This window comes from Castor canadensis, chromosome 6 (genome assembly GCF_047511655.1).
Source record: "Castor canadensis chromosome 6, mCasCan1.hap1v2, whole genome shotgun sequence".
NCBI lineage: Eukaryota > Metazoa > Chordata > Mammalia > Rodentia > Castoridae > Castor > Castor canadensis.
Window position 1 is genome coordinate 114,233,490 of NC_133391.1, and position 20,021 is coordinate 114,253,510.

General features: G+C 34.6%; 1 protein-coding gene across 2 annotated transcripts in view; it reads left to right on the forward strand.

The window, feature by feature from the left end:
- The window catches only part of Ap3b1 (adaptor related protein complex 3 subunit beta 1), a 229,497-nt gene that overhangs the window by 71,029 nt on the left and 138,447 nt on the right, over nucleotides 1–20,021 (forward strand). Inside the window, exons 8-11 of one of the 2 annotated variants that reach the window (XM_020184110.2) lie at nucleotides 10,773–10,928; nucleotides 15,820–15,917; nucleotides 17,155–17,209; nucleotides 17,298–17,369. In XM_020184110.2, coding sequence (XP_020039699.2) covers nucleotides 10,773–10,928; nucleotides 15,820–15,917; nucleotides 17,155–17,209; nucleotides 17,298–17,369 — 381 coding nt within the window. The remainder of the gene's footprint in view (nucleotides 1–10,772; nucleotides 10,929–15,819; nucleotides 15,918–17,154; nucleotides 17,210–17,297; nucleotides 17,370–20,021) is intronic. The other variant, XM_074077237.1, reaches the window with a different exon arrangement.

The window sequence follows — 20,021 nt, forward strand, 5'->3', positions numbered from 1 at the left end:
TATATATATATATATATACACACACACACACACACACAATTATATATACATATATACAGAGCATGTATTCAAAGGTGGGACTGGTAGCAGAGACCAAGAAAAGCGAATAATAATGAAATACATCATATCTGTGTAGGAACAAGACATGATGAAACACAAAATTAAATACAGGATGGCGGAAAGTGCAAGGAAGTGCAGTGTGTATGTGTGTGTGTGTTGGGGGGAGGTTACATTGACTTAAGTACGATGTATGTACAGGTGTAATACCAAGTTGAACAATGAACAGATAACCTAAACAACGAAGGATAAGAATGAAAAACAGGCACACTGGGAGGAGGCGGTTAAAGAAGGTGAATATAGGTGATGTACTTTGTGTACAAGAATGAATGTAGACCTTTTTTAAACCTGTTGAAATTACCATAAGAAGAGGACTAAGGTAGAAACAAGAAAAATGGAGGGGATGACCCAGTTCAGGATACAATACATATATACATGGAAATATCATATTGGAACTCTCTGTATAGGTATCTTAAACAAACAAAAATGGCCGTTTTCAAAAACGGAGGACAGGAAGGTAAAACAGATCCTGTCTGGGAGGTGATACCAGTGGGAGGGGGGAGGATATAAGGAAAGTCTATAGGAGGGCGAATGTGGTGGAAATACATACTCATGTATGAAAATGGAAGGATGAGACTTTTTTGAAACTGTTCCAAGAATGGGGGGGATAGAAGAGAATGAAGAAGAGGGTGAATTGAACTGAGATAAATTGGAAACACTTTATAAATGTCACAGTGTACCCCCAGTAAACAATAAGATGATAAAAAAATCTAGATTCTGCAAAAAAAAAAATCCTTTCTAGAGTACCAGTTTGTTTATTTTTTGCCTTCATAAAACTTTAATAACATTTCTATCTTCTGAAAGTGAGTTTTTGTTTTTTAGAGCAAAATGAAAACTGTATCTTATTCTGACTTTTCTTCATTAGCATTGGGGTGGCTAGTATACATGAATGAAGGGAGTCTTATTTTGATGTGATAAAGGTTCAGATATATACTTTTTTTAAAGTAGTCTTTTAAAAAGAGTAATTACAGGTTTACAGTAAAACTGAGTTGAAAGTGCTCTGATTTTGCTTGTGCCTTCTGTCCCCTACACATGCAAAACCTTCATCTCTGTCAACATCTTGCTGCCAGTCAGTGAACGTACATTATCACATCTTATTACCTAAAGGTCATAGTCTACTGATACATAATGACATGAATGCACTGTTCTATTTATCATGCACAGTAGTTTTGCTGTTAAAGAAGTCCTCTGTGCTCTGCCTGTTCATCCTTGCCTCGTTCCTAACCCATAATAGGTGTGTACTATCATATCACTTGTTTTAACTTGTAATCCCTTAATGGCATAATATTGAACATCTTTTCATATGCTTATTTTCCATCTGTATGTTTTTTTGTGTGAGATGTATGTTTAAGTCTTTAACTCATTTTTTTAAGTTAACTGTTTTCTTATTCCCAAAGTTTAAGAGTTCTTGTTATATCTGGGATAACAGCCTTTTATCAAATGGGATTTTTGTGAATGTTTTCTCTCTGCCTGTGGTTTGTCTTCAATTCTCTTGACCTTGTCTTTTACAGAGAAAAAAAATAAATACAATAATATAACAATAATTTTAGTGAAGTCTAGCTTCTTAATTGTTTCATTCACAGATCATGCCTTTAGTGTTGTGTCTAAAAGTTGCTATACCCAAATTCATCTAGATTTTCTTGTGTTAGCCTCCAGAAGTTTATGTTTTGTGTTTTACATTTAGGTCTGTGGTCCATTTCAAGTTAATTTTTGTAAAGAGTTTTAGGTCTAGGTCCAGATTCACCTTTTTTTTTTTTTTAGCATGTGGATATCCAATTGTCTCAGCACTATTTGTTGAAATGAATGTGTTTTCTCCATTGTATTATGTTGGCTGTTTTGTAAAAGCAGTTGTCTATGAGTCTATTTCTGAGTTCTCTGTTCTGTTCCAATGATCTTGTCTATTCTTTTTATCATTACCACATGTCCATGCTTACAGTAGCATTAAGGTAAGTCTTGAGGTCAAATTCACTCTTTTTAATTACGGAAAAATTTAAACACCTGCAAAAATAGGACTAGGGGTCTAATGAATTCCCATGTACACATCACCTAGCTGTATAGTTCTTCAGCTCATGGCTGATCTTGTTTCAGCTCTATCCCAAAGCACTTGCATATTTTATGTAAAATTCTCATCATATAATTTCATCTGTATCTACTTAGTATTTCTAAAACACTGTCTTTACTTTCAAGAAACCGTAATGTTTTCTTCACTATAAAGTTGGTTACCATTTTCCAAATGAGGATTTAAAGCAGGTTTTTTTTGGTCCAGCTTGAATGAATACTTTTAAAGATATATGGAAAAGGTAGTCTATTAAAACACAGACAGACAAAATGCTCATTTATAAATGGAAGTTAATACTCATTTTGTGAAGCAGTTTTGTCACATACATTGTAGGATGACTCTTTCTACTTGTTAGTTTTCTAGTGGGAGGCGCCTTTGCTTTTGCATAGGTTGTTGGAGGTGCATAGCACTTGGAGTATGGATGTGATACTGTCACAGAGAGACATTTCAAATCTCCAGGACTCACTCAGACATTATGATTATCATTTGAAATGCTTTCCTAAGGAAGATTTGCCCATTTTCCCCCATTTATTTACTTAGTCATTTATGTCACTCATTTATGTTATTCTTTAGGTTATAATCGATGCTGTTATTTATTTTTATGGCTCAAATGTTTCAGCTTGGTTTTGTGGGGATCGGGGGAGTTTAAAATTTGCTTAAACACTTGATGAGCTAGGCTTTTTTAGTTGCCATAGGTCTGAAACTAGCTAATTTCCCAAAGTATAGATGATCAAATTTTGTGGGTTGATTAATAATATTTTTTACATCAGTCAGATTTCAATCAACTTGATGTATCATCTTGTAATAGAAATACCAGTAATTATATTGAAGCAAAGTTGGTGTTACTTAGTGACTGTATGGCATAAAAAAAATTGCCACAATATAAAAGCCATAATATAATATGTTTTACTTGGTAATAATTAGAAACTTCCTTTTGATAATGCCTTATTTTTTTAGGCTCAATAGAAATAACGTGCCCTGACTGAACCTTTTTTTTCAATCTTTTAGCTGCAAACACTTCCAAAATACATTTCTCTTTCCTGTCCCTTAATGATGAAAAGTGTAACTTAGTGTTTACTTTTTTCTTTTAAAGTTATGCCTTTTTTTATCTGTGTGCTAAGAAACTAAAATATCAAGATGGTTAAAATAATATGCATAATGTATTATAAATGGAATGTTATATGAAGGAATATGTATACTCCTATATATATATTATATAAAGGCTTCATACAGTTATTTTAGCTATGTAAGAGGGACCTTTTAAATTCATAGATGTATAAGTTAAAACTGCCTTGTATTAATCTCTAGATAAGAAGTATACTATATTCATAACTACACTAAGTTATGAAAATTAAGCAACCCTAAAAGTAAAATATTTTTGAAATATCACTTACAAATACAAGTAGAGGTGTATAAAAATTGGCTCATCTTTCTCTTTTATGTTTATGAAATATGGCTAATATACTTGGTGGAGCAAATGACAACTTCTGAGTCTTTCAAACTCATTTATTTTTACTCTTAAGCAGACTAAACATCTTATATTTTGTTTTCCTTACTTGTTCAGCCAAATGAAATTCATTTCATAATACATACACATGTTTTTTAAAACTAGTCAAAGTTCTCTAAGGTAGAAACTTTGAATTCTCTACTTAAGCATCTGGTCCATTATCTCTAAGAGAGCAGAAATCTTCCTCTATCTGCTATGTCAGAAGTATCACAAAGGTAAAATCAGTGAAGTTGAAATTTTTAGAAGATTGCCAAATTTAATTAATTAACTGGTTACTGAAATTATAGCCATTTGTAAAAAAATGGTATGAAAATTGAATCAGACCTTTCTATAGAAACTATACTGGGTTGTGTTCCTTGCCAGAAGTTCACTCTTATCCCTTAATTCCTTGAACAAATTAGCCATGCTATTTTATAGTCTGTCTTAGCTTAAACTGCTAGAGAAAAATGTCCCCTACACTGGGTGACTTAAATAGCAGACATTTGTTTCTCACGGTTCTGGAGGCTGGGGAGGATGTGCCAGCAGATGTCGTGTCTCAGTGAGGGTCTTTTTTTTTTTTTTTTTAATGTGGAACTGGGATTTGAACTCGGGGCCTCATGTTTGGTAGGCAGGTGCTCTACTACTTGAGCTATGCCCCAACCCATCTTTCCTTTAATTACTTTTCCAAATAGGATCTTGTGTTTTTGCCTGGGGCCTACCTTGGATCATGATCAAGCTTCCTAGCTATGCCTTCCCCATAGCTGGGATCGGAGGTGCACAGCACTACACTCGGTTTGTTGGTTGAGATGAAGTCTCACTAACTTTTTTGCCTGGGCCATGATTTTCCCAATGCCTACTTCCTGAATTGCTAGAATTATACCTTGTGTACCCAAGGGTCTGCTAGTTGGTTCAGAGGTGATCGTATTCTAACTGTGTATTTCCACTTTGTGGAAAGAAGGTGAGAGAGCTCTGTGGGATCCATTTTGAAAGGGTACTAATCCTCTAACCTAATTACCTCCCAAAGGCCGAATCTCCTAATACTTCACACCGGGGGATTAGGATTACAACATATGGAATTTAGGGAGACAGAATCATTCAGCTCATAACACAGTCCATTAAAAACTCATGTCTGATTTTCCTCATTTTCTACATTCCCTGTATGCTCTTACTGTGTTTCTCTTGTTTATATGCACATTGTTAACTTTTTCATAAAAACATTTTAAGACATTTTACTGAAGTAGAAATATATATGGAAAAGTAAATTTGTTAAAAGCAAACAGCTCCATGTATTTTCACAAACTGAAAGGGTTGTTCTAAGCTGCCTAAAATTACTTAGCCATTCTTGGAAATAGAACTGTATACTCCTGTATTGCCTGTTTTAACAGTGGGTTTGGGAGCTTCTTTTATGTATTCATATCTAACATTGGTTGAAGTTGTTTCAATGTAATGAGTTCCCCAAACAGTACATTGTGACTCAAAAAGGAGTAGTTGTATAAGAGCTCCATAGTAAAATTGTAAATCATTATTTTCAGTTTGAGGCAGCTGCTTTTCTGAGGGGAGCTTCTTGGTTCATAGCTGGCCATCTTCTAGGTATTTAATTGTACCAGGCACTTTGTGCTTCTTTAAACTGATTCAATCTCAATAAGTACTTTTTATGATATAGTTATGCTTTTATCCCCTTTTACAAATGAGTAAATCAAAACAAGGAAGGGTTAAGTAATGTGCTGTGGTCATGGAGCCAGCTCTAACATTGAACCAATGTGTTCTGGTACACCCATACTGATTGTGTACATTTATTATCCATTCTGTTTGGGCAAGTGTCTGTTCTGACTAGTTGAAAACTGGAGAAAACAGAGTCCACAGTTAACACAGATTCAAGTATGTTACTGAAGATTGATTCCTATTCCCCAGGAAACTTCATTTTGTTCATTTCATTAACCTCCTAAAACCCTTTCTTAATCAGTGTTTTTTTTTTTTTTCCTCCAGTGGTTCCAACTTAGAGAATTATGCACATATAGGTAGTAACTAGAGAAACCAGATCAGGAAAGAAGAAAGGAAGGAAGGAAGGAAGAGAAACAGTAGAAAAAATGAACCAAATTGAAACAATAAAAAGTATGATAGAATTTTTTGAGGGATATATGGCTTTAATATACAGATATAAACTATTTTAGCTATAAGCCACATGTTCTTCATTTTTGTTATCTTATAATCCATTATTAAAAATTTAAGTATGTTATTTCAAATAATTCCCTTTATTTTAGGAAATTGTAATTTATACAATATTAAATATGAATTTATAGAAATTTTCTTAATAGCTATATGAGCTCTTTGACTTTTGCACGGGAAAGATACTAATGAAAGAAAATTACTCCTGAAATCTTTTTACTAAAATTACTACCATAACCCTAAACATTTGTAAAGTAAAATTAGCAATACAAATACGTCTCCCATTAAAATAATGTAATTGAACTTTAATAAAGTATATTAATTAACAAAAAAAAGGAAATGGATTGAATTAGTGCTTATTAGAAGCAGCTTTTATAAGCATTTGAAGATCTTATTTGCTAGTTATAGTTTTGTGTTGGTTAATACAGCAGTTTTATCATATATCACTTTCAGTTAGAATTTGAACGTTTGTTTAATGTTGATGTAAGATTTTAGGCTGTGGCTTGACTTATAATAATTAAGTGATTGTGCTGGGCACCAGAGGCTAACTCCTCTAATCTTAGCTATCTGGGAAGCTTATATTGGGAGGATTGCAGTTTGAGGCCAGTCCAGGCAGATAGTTAGCAAGAACCCGTCTCCAAAGTAACCAGAGCAAAATGGACTGGAGCGGTGACTCAAGCAGTAGAGCAACTGCTTTGCAAGCACAAAGCCTTGAGTTCAAGCCCCAGTCCCCCCCAAGAAAAAAAAATTGAATGCTTATACTTTGTGCAGCATTTATTGGTTTACTAATATTCATAATAGAACTGCTTTGGTCTGGAGCTTCATAAAAGAGCAATTAAGTCTGGCCTTGATTAAAAGTATTTCTCAATTGCAGTCTTTTTAAAAACACTAAGAGAAAAATCATTTGTTCATTTTGAGTTGTGTGTTCAAAGGAAGGTGATAATGTTATAATTTCTAGTTTAATTTTTTTGAGTTTTTTTGTTGTTGTTTTGAGACAGGGTGTCCCTGTGTAGCCCAGACTGGCCAGGAACTCTTGATCCTTCTCCTTCAGCCTCCTGAGCACTGGGATAGCAGACTTGCTGCACCACATCTGATAACTCTAGTTTAATATTTGAAGATGGATATTACTTAAAAATAGTCTTGTTTCCAATGAGTATAAATGCTGTGAATTTTCTCTAGATAATTAAGTTTTCTTAATTGTGTTTTAACAAATAATGAGCTGTTATTATTCTCTCTCTGAAAGAGACCTAAAAGCTATACTTTTGATGAAAAGTGTTTTCCAATGATATTTCTGTTAAGATTTAAGTAAAGATTATCTTGTCAGGTGCTTTTGTAAGCACTTAGCAAGAGAAAATATTTTATTAAATGATATTAACCTGAAACATTTTAGATTATTTCATTTATTGTTATAATAATGCATAAATACATACAAATTTCTTGAGTGATTTAGTGATTTTTATCTCCTTAATTTTATTTACTTAAGTTTTTATTGTAAGAAAACTTGAGAAACAACTTGGAGATATCTGGTGTGGCCTTTACTCAGGTTCCCACTGTGGTAGCACCTTAAAAAACTTAGTTTACTATTACAATCAGGATATTGATACGGTCAGGATTTCAAATAGTTCCATTGCAAGGATACTTCATGTTGCCATTTTATATATAAACCCACTCACTTTCCCCAATTCTTACACCCTGGCAACTACTAATTTTTCTCCATTTTTATAATTTTATTATTTCAAGAATGATACATAAATGGAATATAATATATAATCTTCTTTGTAGATTATTCATTTTATAATTACATAATGTCCCTCTTTCTATAGTAATTTTCTTTGCTTGGTTTGTTTTATCTGATAATAATATAGCCATAACTGTTTCCTCTCAATATTAACTTTTTATATATTTTTTCTTTTTATTAAAGAAGAAAAAAATTAACTTTTTGTGTATTTTTTATATATTTTAATATTTTTATATATTTTTTCCATCCTTTAAAAATTTTCAGCTTCCTTATGCTTTTATATTTATATTTGAACTGAGTTTCTTAGGCAGCTTATAATTTGGTCGTGTATTTTAATCCATTCTACCAGTCTTTGTCTTTTAATTGGTGTATTTATATTTAATCTAACTATTAATTTTTAAGGTTTAAGTCTTTATGTGTTTTTGTTTCTCTTTGTGCTCTATTATTTACCTCCCTTTTGTTTCTCTATACTCCCTAGTTTTTATCTATTGATTTATTTATATCTATCTTTTTTTTTTTTTTTTTTTTTTGCGGTACTGGGGGCTGAACTAAGGGCCTCATACGCACTAGGCAGGCATTCTCCTGCTTGAGCTATGCCTCGGCAGGCATTCTCCTGCTTGAGCTATGCCTCCAGCCATTTTTACTATTGTTATTTTGGAGTTAGGGTCTTGATTTTTGCCTAGGCCAACCTGGTCTGCCATCCTCCTATTTAAATTTCCTCTGGTAGGTGGGATGACACTTGCATGTTACCATACCTGGCCTTTTCTGTTAAGATGGGGCCTTCTGAACTTTTTTGCACTGGCTGTCCTGGAACCATGATCCTCCCAATCAATCTTAGTCTCCTGAGTAGCTAGAATTACAGGTATGAGCCACTGTGCCTGGATAACTTTCTTAAATATTTTCTCTGCATGCATTTGGGACCATACTAGTGTTACAACTTCTGCTTCAACTACCTAACTTTAAAAGCTCGGAGGAGAATGAAAAACTATTATATCCACCCATGTTTTTTCTTCTTTCTTGATATTTGAATATTTCATCTTTTATTATTTCCTTTGTGTTTAAAGAACTCCCTTTAATCAAACATAGTCTTACAGGATTGTGTTCATTGTCACCACAGGTGAATATGGGATTTCTGCCTCCTCTCTAGGTCCTTCTGTGATCTTTCCTTGGCTGGGAGGGTTAGAAGTACCTATTACTGTTCCACTTGTGCTCACCACTGACACTACAGTGGTGGTGCTGCTGGGTGTCCTTGTTACCAGTAGGTGTGGTGCTGCAAGTAAGGAGCATTCATTGGATATCCTTTGGTACTATCAGAGCGGGGGATGAATAAGGTTATCTTGTTATTAATGTTGGCCTGATACTATAAGGGGGCCTTGTTACATTTCTTGGTAGGGATGAAAGTCTTGGTTCAGTCTCAGCTTTTTATGGAATTCATTACAGTTTAGTGAGGGTAGAGGTCTAGGGTCCCCATCTCAGCCTTTACAAGTGTGACTAGAGGTGGGACTGAGGTTTTTAATGAGATGTTGGCTGTACTTGAGTATTTATTTCTAAAAGTTTTCTGTCTTGCTAGACTGTGCCTTCCTTAGTCCTTTGCAAGAGAGTGTGGGATTTGGGGGTAGTTTTTATTTGTACTTGTTGCCAGCTTCTTCAGCAACCAGTCTTGAATGTGAAAATCCAGGAAACTCTTGTACCATTCTTTGTGTTCTGAGGTCCCTATCCATCTGTCTTGTCTTTACCTTTCAGGGTGTTCATATGTTTGTTGTATATATAATGATTTGGTTAATAATGTTAAGGTTTCAGTTGCTGAGGGTCACCTGCATTCTAAAAGTATTAAATGTGAAATTCCAGAAATGAATAATTCTTACATTTTAAATTGTGTAGTATTCTGAGTAGTGTGGTGAAATGACTTACTATCCTTCTCTGTCCCAACTGGGTGTGCATCATCCCTCTTTTTCAGTGTATCCATGATGCACAGTAGTCCCACCTTACCTACAGGGGTATGTTCCAAGACCCCCAGCGCATGCCTGAAACACATAGCATATATTATGTGTGTGTGTGTGTACATAATGATGCTTTTTTCTTGTACGTGCACATCTATGATAGTTTAATTGTGAGTTAAGCACAGGAAGAGATTAACAACAGTAACTTAACTCTAGATCTTACCAGCCTTACCATAAACCTATTTTTTCTTTAGTAAGTTGGCACCTTTCAACTTTTTACTTGATGACGAAACTTTATGAATTCTCTTTGGCATATCAAAATTGCCAGCATACTATTACCCTTTGGGGCTCTTATTAAGAAGGTTACTTGAACATAAGCAATGTGGTATGCTACAGTTGATCTGGTAAATGGGATGGGATGGGTAGTGGATATGCAGGGCAAAGGGATAATTTATGTTCTCACCTGGATAGTGTAAGATTTCATTATGCTACTAAGAATAGTACACACTGTAAAACTTGTGAAATATTTATTTCTGGAATTTCCTAATTAACTGCTGATAACTGAATCTGGAAAGCAAAACCAAACCCACCTAAGAAGAAACTACTACTATATGTTTCCAATTCTTGGTAACAGAAATTACCTCTAAATAGTAGTTGAATGAGTGTGGGTATCATTGTGTTTGTGTGTTTTTTGTTTGGCTGCCTAAATGCCTATAGGCAGAGATAATAAAAATTCGAAACAAAACCGTACAATCGATGCCTATAGATTTTCATAAATCTGAAACTGAGGCTTTTTCTTGACATCTCAAAGATCTGCTTAATCAGTAGTTTTTACCTGTCATAGTTCATAATGTCTTTCATGTTACCATTCAAACAATGTTCCTCTTCTGATTCTGATTGAGTTACAGAATGACTCAACAATTTTTGGAAATAGTTTTCAGGTTTTAGTTATTCTCATAAGTCTTATTAAAATCAAATTCTCAGTACCTTTTGAAAACTATGGGCATTTCTGTGGACACTTAATATTAAAAGCTTTGCTATCTAACTTAGTAGAAGCATTATCTGTGGCATTAAGTGGCAGTTACAGTGTTGTGTAACATGAGCAAAATCAAGGCCGTATAGGTTGCATAATTTAAAAAAATTATCCTGATAGTATTCCACAGTAAAATATTATTGTAGGTGTTTTTAAAGCTTTTTTTGACTGTATAATATTTTGGCTGTTCAAAATCTGAATTAATTGGGGGATTGGATATTTTTTCTTTGCAGGATGATGGTTTAGAAGACAGTGAAAAGAATTTCTATGAATCTGATGATGAACAGAAGGAAAAGATTGACAAAAGAAAGAAGCCATACACTATGGATCCAGACCACAGACTTTTAATTAGAAATACAAAGCCTTTGCTTCAGAGCAGGAATGCAGCAGTATGTTCAAACTCCTATAAGAAGTAATCCACAGCTAGGCATCGTGGCTAAAGCTAGTAATCCTAGCTACTTGGGAGGTGGAGATTGGTAGGAACACAGTTTGAGGCCAGCCTGGGCAAAAAAAAGTTCATGAGGCCTCATCTCAACAAATGGCTGGGTGTGGTGGTATGTGCCGGTCTTCCCAGCTATGTGGGGAAGCTCAAATAGGATTGCCATCCTGGCTGGCCCAGGCATAAAGTGAGAACTTGTCTCAAAAAAAACCAATGCAAAAAAGGGCTGGTGGAGTGGCTCAAGTTGTTGAGTGCCTGCCTAACAAGTGCAAACCCCTGAGTTCAAACCCTAGTAGTGCCTCCCACCCCCCCAAAAAAGAATTCACAAATTAAAAAAAAAAATAGTTAAAAGTATGTGCGGGCTAAACAGAACTGAGTGTGATAATGGAGTGATTATTTATACACCAAACATATTTAATGGATAGTTAAAAACGTAGAACATAGGAAAGATTTAGAGACCTAATTTCTGTGAAGTAATGCTTAAATATATATCAGCCTCCCATGTTTCCAGGTATAGAGATTAAGTTTTGGTGAGACCACCTGGTTTGGTAGTTGCTGGACTAAAGGATGTTGTTTACTTTTTGCAGACCTGTTAATTGGCTTTTCCAAGTTGTTCTCAATTGATTGGATCACGTTAGCTCTTAGAAAAGAACTTTTTCTGTTTTTCAGTTACTTCATCATGGTTGAGAACACTAGATCTAGTGTCCATATGTTTGTATCTACCTGGAATTTTTAAGAGACTAAATTATAACAAAAAATAATTTTGGCTTAGGGATATTGCTCAATGGTAGAGCACTTGTTTAGCATGTATGAGGCTCAGGGTTCAATCCTGAGCACTAGGGGGAAAAATGCCTCACACATGATTAACTTAATTGGTAGCAATAGTAATTTAAAAAATCTTCGTTTGGGTCCTAAGGTTTTTTTGTTTGTTAGTTTGATACTTTTTATCTGAAATAACTTTTCTTTTCTTTTTTTGGTGGTAGTAGAGTTTGAACTCAGGGCTTCATGCTTTCTAGGCACATGCTGTACCATTTGAGCCATTTCACCAGCCCAAATAATTTTTTATATTTTAGAAGAATGCATGTGTACCACAGACAAAGAAAATAAAAAATAAACTAAAACATTAAAAATGTCACATTCTCATTAATGAGAAATCAGTTTTTTATCTGTTGTATTTTCTTCTAGATCGTTTTTGTCTGTATAAATATATATGTATTTATGTATATGTGTGTGTGTGTTTATGCATCTTAGCCAAGATAAAAGTCACATTGTACACAGTATTTTTAGCCTATTTTTTTCTAGTTAGTCTTCACCTTTCAATTTCAATATGATTTCATATCATTTCATATCAGTGAATTATCAGGATAATACCAGTAAGTTATCCTTTTTTATGTGGTTTATGCAAACCATTACTTGATGTATTGCATCTGGTTGTTATATCTCTTAAAGCTTCTCAAGTCCTGCAGAATATCTTCCTGGGTTTGTCTGACTGGAGATGTCGGTCTCATGAACTATTTGCCTGGGTTAGTCTCAAAGTGGGATCCTTTCAGTCTTACCCTCCCAAGTGGCATGAGCCACTGGTTCATGACCTGGAAATTGATTTTTATACTTATCTGATGTTCTCAAATGGTGAATCAAATAGAAGTAGTTTATACATTTTGGGCCAGTATTTTTAGAATTTCTGCTTAGTTGATGGTGTGCCAAATAGAGATAGTTTGCTTTTTCTCCCAGTGTATCTTGGTACTTTGTTTCTTAGCTGGAATTCAAATTTTTTTTTGATAGTGCTGGGGTTTGAACTCAGGTCTTAATGCTTGCCAGGCGAGTACTGTACCATTTGAGCCACTCCGCCACTATATTATCTTTCCTTCTTTTTTTTTTTTCTGGTGAGACTGTGGTTTAAGCTCCGGGTTCACACTTGTAAAGCAGTGAGTCTACCAGTTGAACCATGCCTCTAATGCTGGTGCCTTGTTTTTTGATGCCGCTATATCTAAGTTAAGGCTAACTTTTGAAGAATTGTGAATAAATTTTTTTTTAACTCTTAAGTATTCTTAAGTTTACAAGAAAAACTGAGTTTCCAGAAGCTTAATGGGCCAGTGCTGTGAATTGGAGAGAGACACCGAAAGGAGAATGTTAAGAGGCTATTCTAACAGTCTGAATAAGATGATAGCAGCATGAGTGGTTAAGAAAAGAGGAGTGTCTATAGGATGTATATGATTATGCCTAATATACGTATAAAAGGCCTGTGTGTATTTTTAGTCCTTCTGGACTTACTTTTGGAGTTAGGGGAGCTTCCCACTTGCCTTTTTACAAATTAGCCTATAGAATTCAAATTCTGGGTACTAAAGAAACTGTGGTGTTGTATTTATAAATAATGAGGCCAAAGACATCATTTAGTTATTTTGAATTTTGGAGTTGTATGACTAATATATTAAAATGGATAACATACCAGGAGGAAGCTCAATGTATATAGAAAGTACAGTTTCTGTTCTTGCCACGCGGTCTGGACTTACTGTTTATAATGGAAAGCCTTTAATTTATTGTCTGTAAAATACATTAAAATTAAAGTTTCACTTTCTTTTCTATCCTGTACCAATACTCATTAACGAGCTATATGCTTTAATACTTTTATAAATGACTTTCCCTTATAGTTTTGGTCAATTATTGAGACTTTTTTTTGGCAGTACTTTCTAAGCAGGCACTCTACCACTGGAGCCTACCCCCAGCCCTTTTTGTTTTGGATTTTGTTCTTGGTGGATTGAACTTGGGTCTTGCACTTCCTAGGCAGGCCCTTTACCATTTGAACCATGCCACCAGCCCTTTTTGCTTTTGTCATTTTTTTGCATAGGGTGTCTCACATTTATGCCTAGAGATCTTCCTATTTATGCTTCCTATGTAGCAGGGATGACAAGCACATGCTGCCATGCCCAGGTGTTTACTTTTGCCCAGGTTGGCCCTGAACTGTGATCCTTCAGACCTTGGACTCCCAGGCATGAGCCGCCACACCCAGCTTGCTTTAGTTATTTTTCAAATAAGAACTTTTGTTTATGCCTGAGCTGGCCTGGACCACGATCCTCCTATTTATGCTTAATGCCTAGTTAGGATGACAGACATTTGTCACCATGGCCAGCTTTTATTGATTGAGATGGGATCTCATGAACTTTTTTCTGGACTGGCCTTGAATTTCAGTCCTCCTGATATCCACCTCCCAAGTAGCTATGATTAAGTTATGAGTCACCATGTCCAGCAATACTCTTTAGTAAGATTTTTAAATTCAGAAGAGTTGATTCTGTAATTACATTTGCAGGCCACAGTGAAGAAATGAAATATTCTTACAGTCCTAAAATTCTCAAGTAATGTCTAAAAACTATATAGCAGTGGTATTAGGAAAAAACCAAACAAACCAACCAATGCCAAACAACAGTAAATTTAGGATTCTGTAAACTATATTTTTTTAAAAATATTTTTTAGTTTCAGAAGAACTTTTTACCTCAAGCACCTTCATGTGCTGTATACTATTTATTCATACATAAAATTCCTGCCATATATTTGTTGAACCCTTGTAAACCAAGCAGAAGTAAAATAGTATTAATGTATCTTCTGAGCCAAAGACAAGATTGTGTAATTCCTGTAACTGTGGCTCTGCAGTTGTCAAGTGTTACACATAAGTGATGATAAGTATGTGCTTTTGTCTGTGAATCTAAATGTAGAGACATGTAAGGGAAACATAGAGTGCTTATGTTTTAAGACAACTTCTAATTGCTTTTCACCATTAGAGACTAGTTGTAAGGTTATGCATTTTGAAGAATAAGAGCATTGCAAATGCTATTGCTTTAGATGCCCTGTTTTATTAATTATAACTTAAATGGAACTGATTTTTCTTTATTCTACGTACTTGTTACTATTAATCCTGAAGTATCTGGCTTCATATAGAAAGGCATACTTACAATTCTTAAAAAAATTCCCAATCTCAAAGTATCAGCAGCAGTACCTGGAGGAGAATGGAATCTGGAGTGTTGTATTGAACTTGCCCTATGCTGCTGTCACACCTTGAGCAGTTCATTTAATGTCTATTTTCTTTTCTTAGGGTACATTAGTTTCCTAGCACTACTATACAAATTACCACAACCTAGCTGGATTAAAACAACGAATTTATTCTCTTACATTTCAGTAAGCCAGAGGAACCTTACCTAAGCTGTAAGGGTTGGTTCCTTCTGGAGGCTCTGATGGAGAAACTGCTTCTTTCCTAGCCTGTAGATTGTTTCCATTTCTTGGCTTGTTAGACACATCCATCCAGTCTCCACCCTCACCTTCACATTGTCTTTTTCTCTGTCTTAAGTGTTATGTGGATCCTGCATTGGATTTAGGGCCTATTGTAATCCAGCAGGATCACAACTCAGTTCTTTATCTTAATAGCATCTGCCAAGACCCTACTTCCAAATAAGATCACTTTCTGAGGATAGATGAGAATTCTGGGGAAAACCTTTTTGTTTTATTGGTGTGACTGGGGTTTGAACTGAAGGCTTCACATTTGCAAAGCAGGTGCTCTACCACTTGAGCCACACCTCCAGTTGCTCTGGTTATTTGGAGATGAGGTCTCATGATCTATTTGCCCAGGTTGACCTCCCAACCTCAGTCTCCTAAGTAGCTGGATTATAGGCATGAACCACCAGCGTCCAACTTGGGATAAACTTCTTCAAGTCACTGCAGAGAGTTACACATTTAATTTTACTTCACAGGAATTTCATAGGGGTTTAAAGGAAATAATGTGTGAGAATGCATTTTGAAACTATGGAGTGCTTTAATGTTCATTGCTCCTATTATTTTCATTTTTCATCTTTTAGGTAGTGATGGCAGTTGCTCAGCTGTATTGGCACATATCACCACGGTCAGAAGCTGGCATCATTTCCAAATCACTTGTGCGCCTACTTCGTAGCAATAGGTAGGTCATGATTGTATGTTTTTTTTTTTTAATTCTTTTAAAAGTAATGTTTGAACTAAATCTGTCTTTGAGGTTTTTAATACCTTGCTTTGACACTGTTTTATTAGTAAGTTTTAATACTTAGGGGAATCATTATAAAAGCCTTTATAAAATTTTTCTCAATCTTAGTGATAAAAAGTAAAGTTTTCAACTTCAAACCCAAAGAGTTTGAAAATATTTTGCTATACATATGTGTCATCACCATTAGTGTTTGGCATTTCTGGGTTTGATAGTGATGTTTGGAAGTTTCAGTAAATGTGGAGTCACTGAAAAACTGTAGTGAAATACTATGAGATTGGCTCGCTCAATGTCTTATTATATGTGATCTTATTTTAGCTATTTTACTAAATAGCTGGATTTAAAAATAATATTTAGATGTTTTGAATTAATTTTTTTTTCTTTGATTGAGTGTACATTTCCACTAACTGGGCTAGGACAAAAAACTATGTTTATTTTTGTCTTTAACTAGAACTTAGCTCACAATGCTAACCTTTTTGACTAGCTTTGCCATTCTTTAATAAAAAGTGAGATGTCATTTCCAGTGTTTGTTTCTGTTCTTCCTTTCTTTATTCCTAGCTTTTCCTTTCTTCGAGGGATATCAGAAAGACCTGGAGATGGGTCTTTCACGTGATGCCTTATATCAAATTCATTCATTTAATAGATGTTTGGACTTACAAAGAACATGACTGATTTTTTAACCTGGCCTTCATTCTGGGTGATGATTGAGTATTATAAATTTTCTAGTCAGAATTTATGTTAACACTATGGTCATGTTTACTGTATTAACCCTAAAAATACCTTCCTTGCTTATGTTTAAAGCACCAGCAATATTGGCTTTGTATTTTAGGAATTCATTACTTATAAAATTGATTTTCAATTCTTCCTCATGACAGATCACATATAATTCATTAGTACTTTATAGGAAAAATGCATTTTAAAAAGGCTTAAATGAGCTGGTGAAGTGGCTCAAGAGGCAGAATGCGTGCCTAACAAGCACAAAGCTCTGACAGCATTTCTCAGTACTGCCACCCCCAAAAAGGCATAAACACCTAAGATTTACTAAAACCTTTGGATGTAATATTTAAAAGGTTTTGTTCATTATGAATCTTACTGTTGATTCTTTTATTATTATTTTACTGCTTATTCAAAGATATTTCATTGGAAAATATACACAGCACGATTTTCTTTTAATTTCTAGGGAGGTGCAGTATATTGTTCTACAAAATATAGCAACTATGTCAATTCAAAGAAAGGTAGGTACATTGTGAATACATAATTTAAGGGGCAAATGAGCACATCAGCACCATAAATGTATTTACCTATTTATGTTTGTTACCATAGGGCATGTTTGAACCTTACCTGAAGAGTTTCTATGTTAGGTCAACTGATCCAACTATGATCAAGACTCTAAAGGTAAATATGATTTCATTTTTCAAATAGTCTTAATACCTGTATATTCTGAGAAGATATTGCTGTATCTTCTAGCCTCTGTACAATGGAGTCCTGCTTTTGGAAAATATAGATACATTTAAGCATTTTTGTTTATACTTTCCAATCTGTATTATTATATGCTGGTTACAGTGCTACAGTCAAATGATGTAGTTAAGACATGTTACGTATACCTTGAATAATTCATAGCATACTAAAGGAAATGGTCACATAAATAGATAAATTTAGTATTGTGTGTTTTAAATGCTAGTAGAAATTTGAATTGAATGCTGTGATAAATAGAAAGATGGGGCTAACTCTGGGAAGATGATATTTGGATGGATCTTAGTATAACATTTTTGTGAATTTTTCATTGTTGTTGGTTGGTATGTTGAATGGAAATTTTGAAGGGTTGGGAGTAGACAAAAGGCAGGGCTCATCATGTAGTGGGAGTACTGGGAAATAGGGCCTCACTATATAGCCCCTGTTGGCTTTGGATTTGTGATCAGCCTCCTGACTGCTGGGATTACAGGCTTGTATCATCATATCCAGTCCAAAAGCAGGTTTTGAGTGTTTTCAGGAAATGATAACTATGGTGTAGAGTACAGTTAGGAATACAAAGTCATGATGATGAAAACAGTGTGACTTTTAGACAGAAATGTTAAGTAGAAAAGAATTGAAAGCCAGAAACCTATCCATGCATGTGCAAATCTTCTGCATACAGTACAATATATGAGACATTACAAGCCAATGCAGAAAGGATGGACTACTCATTGAATATTAGAGCAATCTTTTATTCACATGGAAATGGAATTTAATTATAAGAAAATCTGAGACACACAAATTGAAAGATATTTTTACAAAAAATTGGTTTGCAATTGCAAAAAGTTTCAAGTTCATGAAAGTCAAAAGATTGAGAAGCTGTTTCGTCCTAGAGACAGTTAAATACTATAAATGATACTGACTTGAATTCTCTTATTATGCATTATTGAGGCGGTTGTTGAAACTTAAATGTGTGGTAACAGTTGCATGGAAGTAACACATTAGTGTTAATTTCCTGATTTTCTCAGTGTTTCATGGTCTATAGGACCTGTCCTTACTTATGGGAAATACAAATAGAAGTATTTGAAGATGATGTGGAATCAGAATGGCAACTCTAATCCAAATGGTTTAGAGAAAAGCCAGTTCATTGTACTGTACATGTAGCTTTTTTGGTATGTTTGAGATTGTTTTTAAAAAGTTGTCCAAACCTACAGCCAGCATTATACTTAATGGAGAAAAACTAAAACCATTCCCTCTAAAATCAGGAACCAGACAAGGATGCCCACTATTTCCACTCCTATTCAACATAGTACTGGAATTCCTAGCTAGAGCAATTAGGCAAGAAGAAGGAATAAAAGGAATACAAATAGGTAAAGAAACTGTCAAAATACCCTATTTGCAGACGACATGATCCTATACTTTAAAGACCCAAAAAACTCTGCTCAGAAGCTTCTAGACATCATCAATAGCTGTAGCAAGGTAGCAGGATATAAAATCAACATAGAAAAATCATTAGCATTTCTATACACTAACAATGAGCAAACTGAAAAAGAATATATGAAAACAATTCCATTTACAATAGCCTCAAAAAAAATCAAATACCTAGGTGTAAACCTAACAAAAGATGTGAAAGACCTCTACAAGGAAAACTATACACTTCTGAAGAAAGAGATTGAGGAAGACTATAGAAAGTGGAGAGATCTCCCATGCTCATGGATTGGTAGAATCAACATAGTAAAAATGTCTATACTCCCAAAAGTAATCTACATGTTTAATGCAATTCCCATCAAAATTCCAATGACATTCATGAAAGAGAATGAAAAATCTACTGTTAAATTTATATGGAAACACAAGAGGCCACGAATAGCCAAGGCAATACTCAGTCAAAAGAACAATGCAGGAGGTATCACAATACCTGACTTCAAACTATATTACAAAGCAATAACAATAAAAACAGCATGGTACTGGCACAAAAACAGACATGAAGACCAGTGGAACAGAATAGAGGACCCAGATATGAAGCCACACAACTATAAGCAACTTATCTTTGACAAAGGAGCTAAAAATATACGATGGAGAAATAGCAGCCTCTTTAACAAAAACTGCTGGGAAAACTGGTTAGCAGTCTGCAAAAAACTGAAACTAGATCCATGTTTATCACTCTATACCAATATTAACTCAAAATGGATCAAGGATCTTAATATCAGACCCCAAACTCTTAAGTTGATACAGGAAAGAGTAGGAAATACTCTGGAGTTAGTAGGTATAGGTAAGAACTTTCTCAACAAAACCCCAGCAGCACAGCAACTAAGAGATAGCATAGATAAATGGGACTTCATAAAACTAAAAAGCTTCTGTTCATCAAAAGAAATGGTCTCTAAACTGAAGAGAACACCCACAGAGTGGGAGAAAATATTTGCCAACTAGACATCAGACAAAGGACTGATAACCAGAATATATAGGGAACTTAAAAAACTAAATTCTTCCAAAACTAATGAACCAATAAAGAAATGGGCATGTGAACTAAACAGAACTTTCTCAAAAGAAGAAATTCAAATGGCCAGAAAACACATGAAAAAATGCTCACCATCTCTA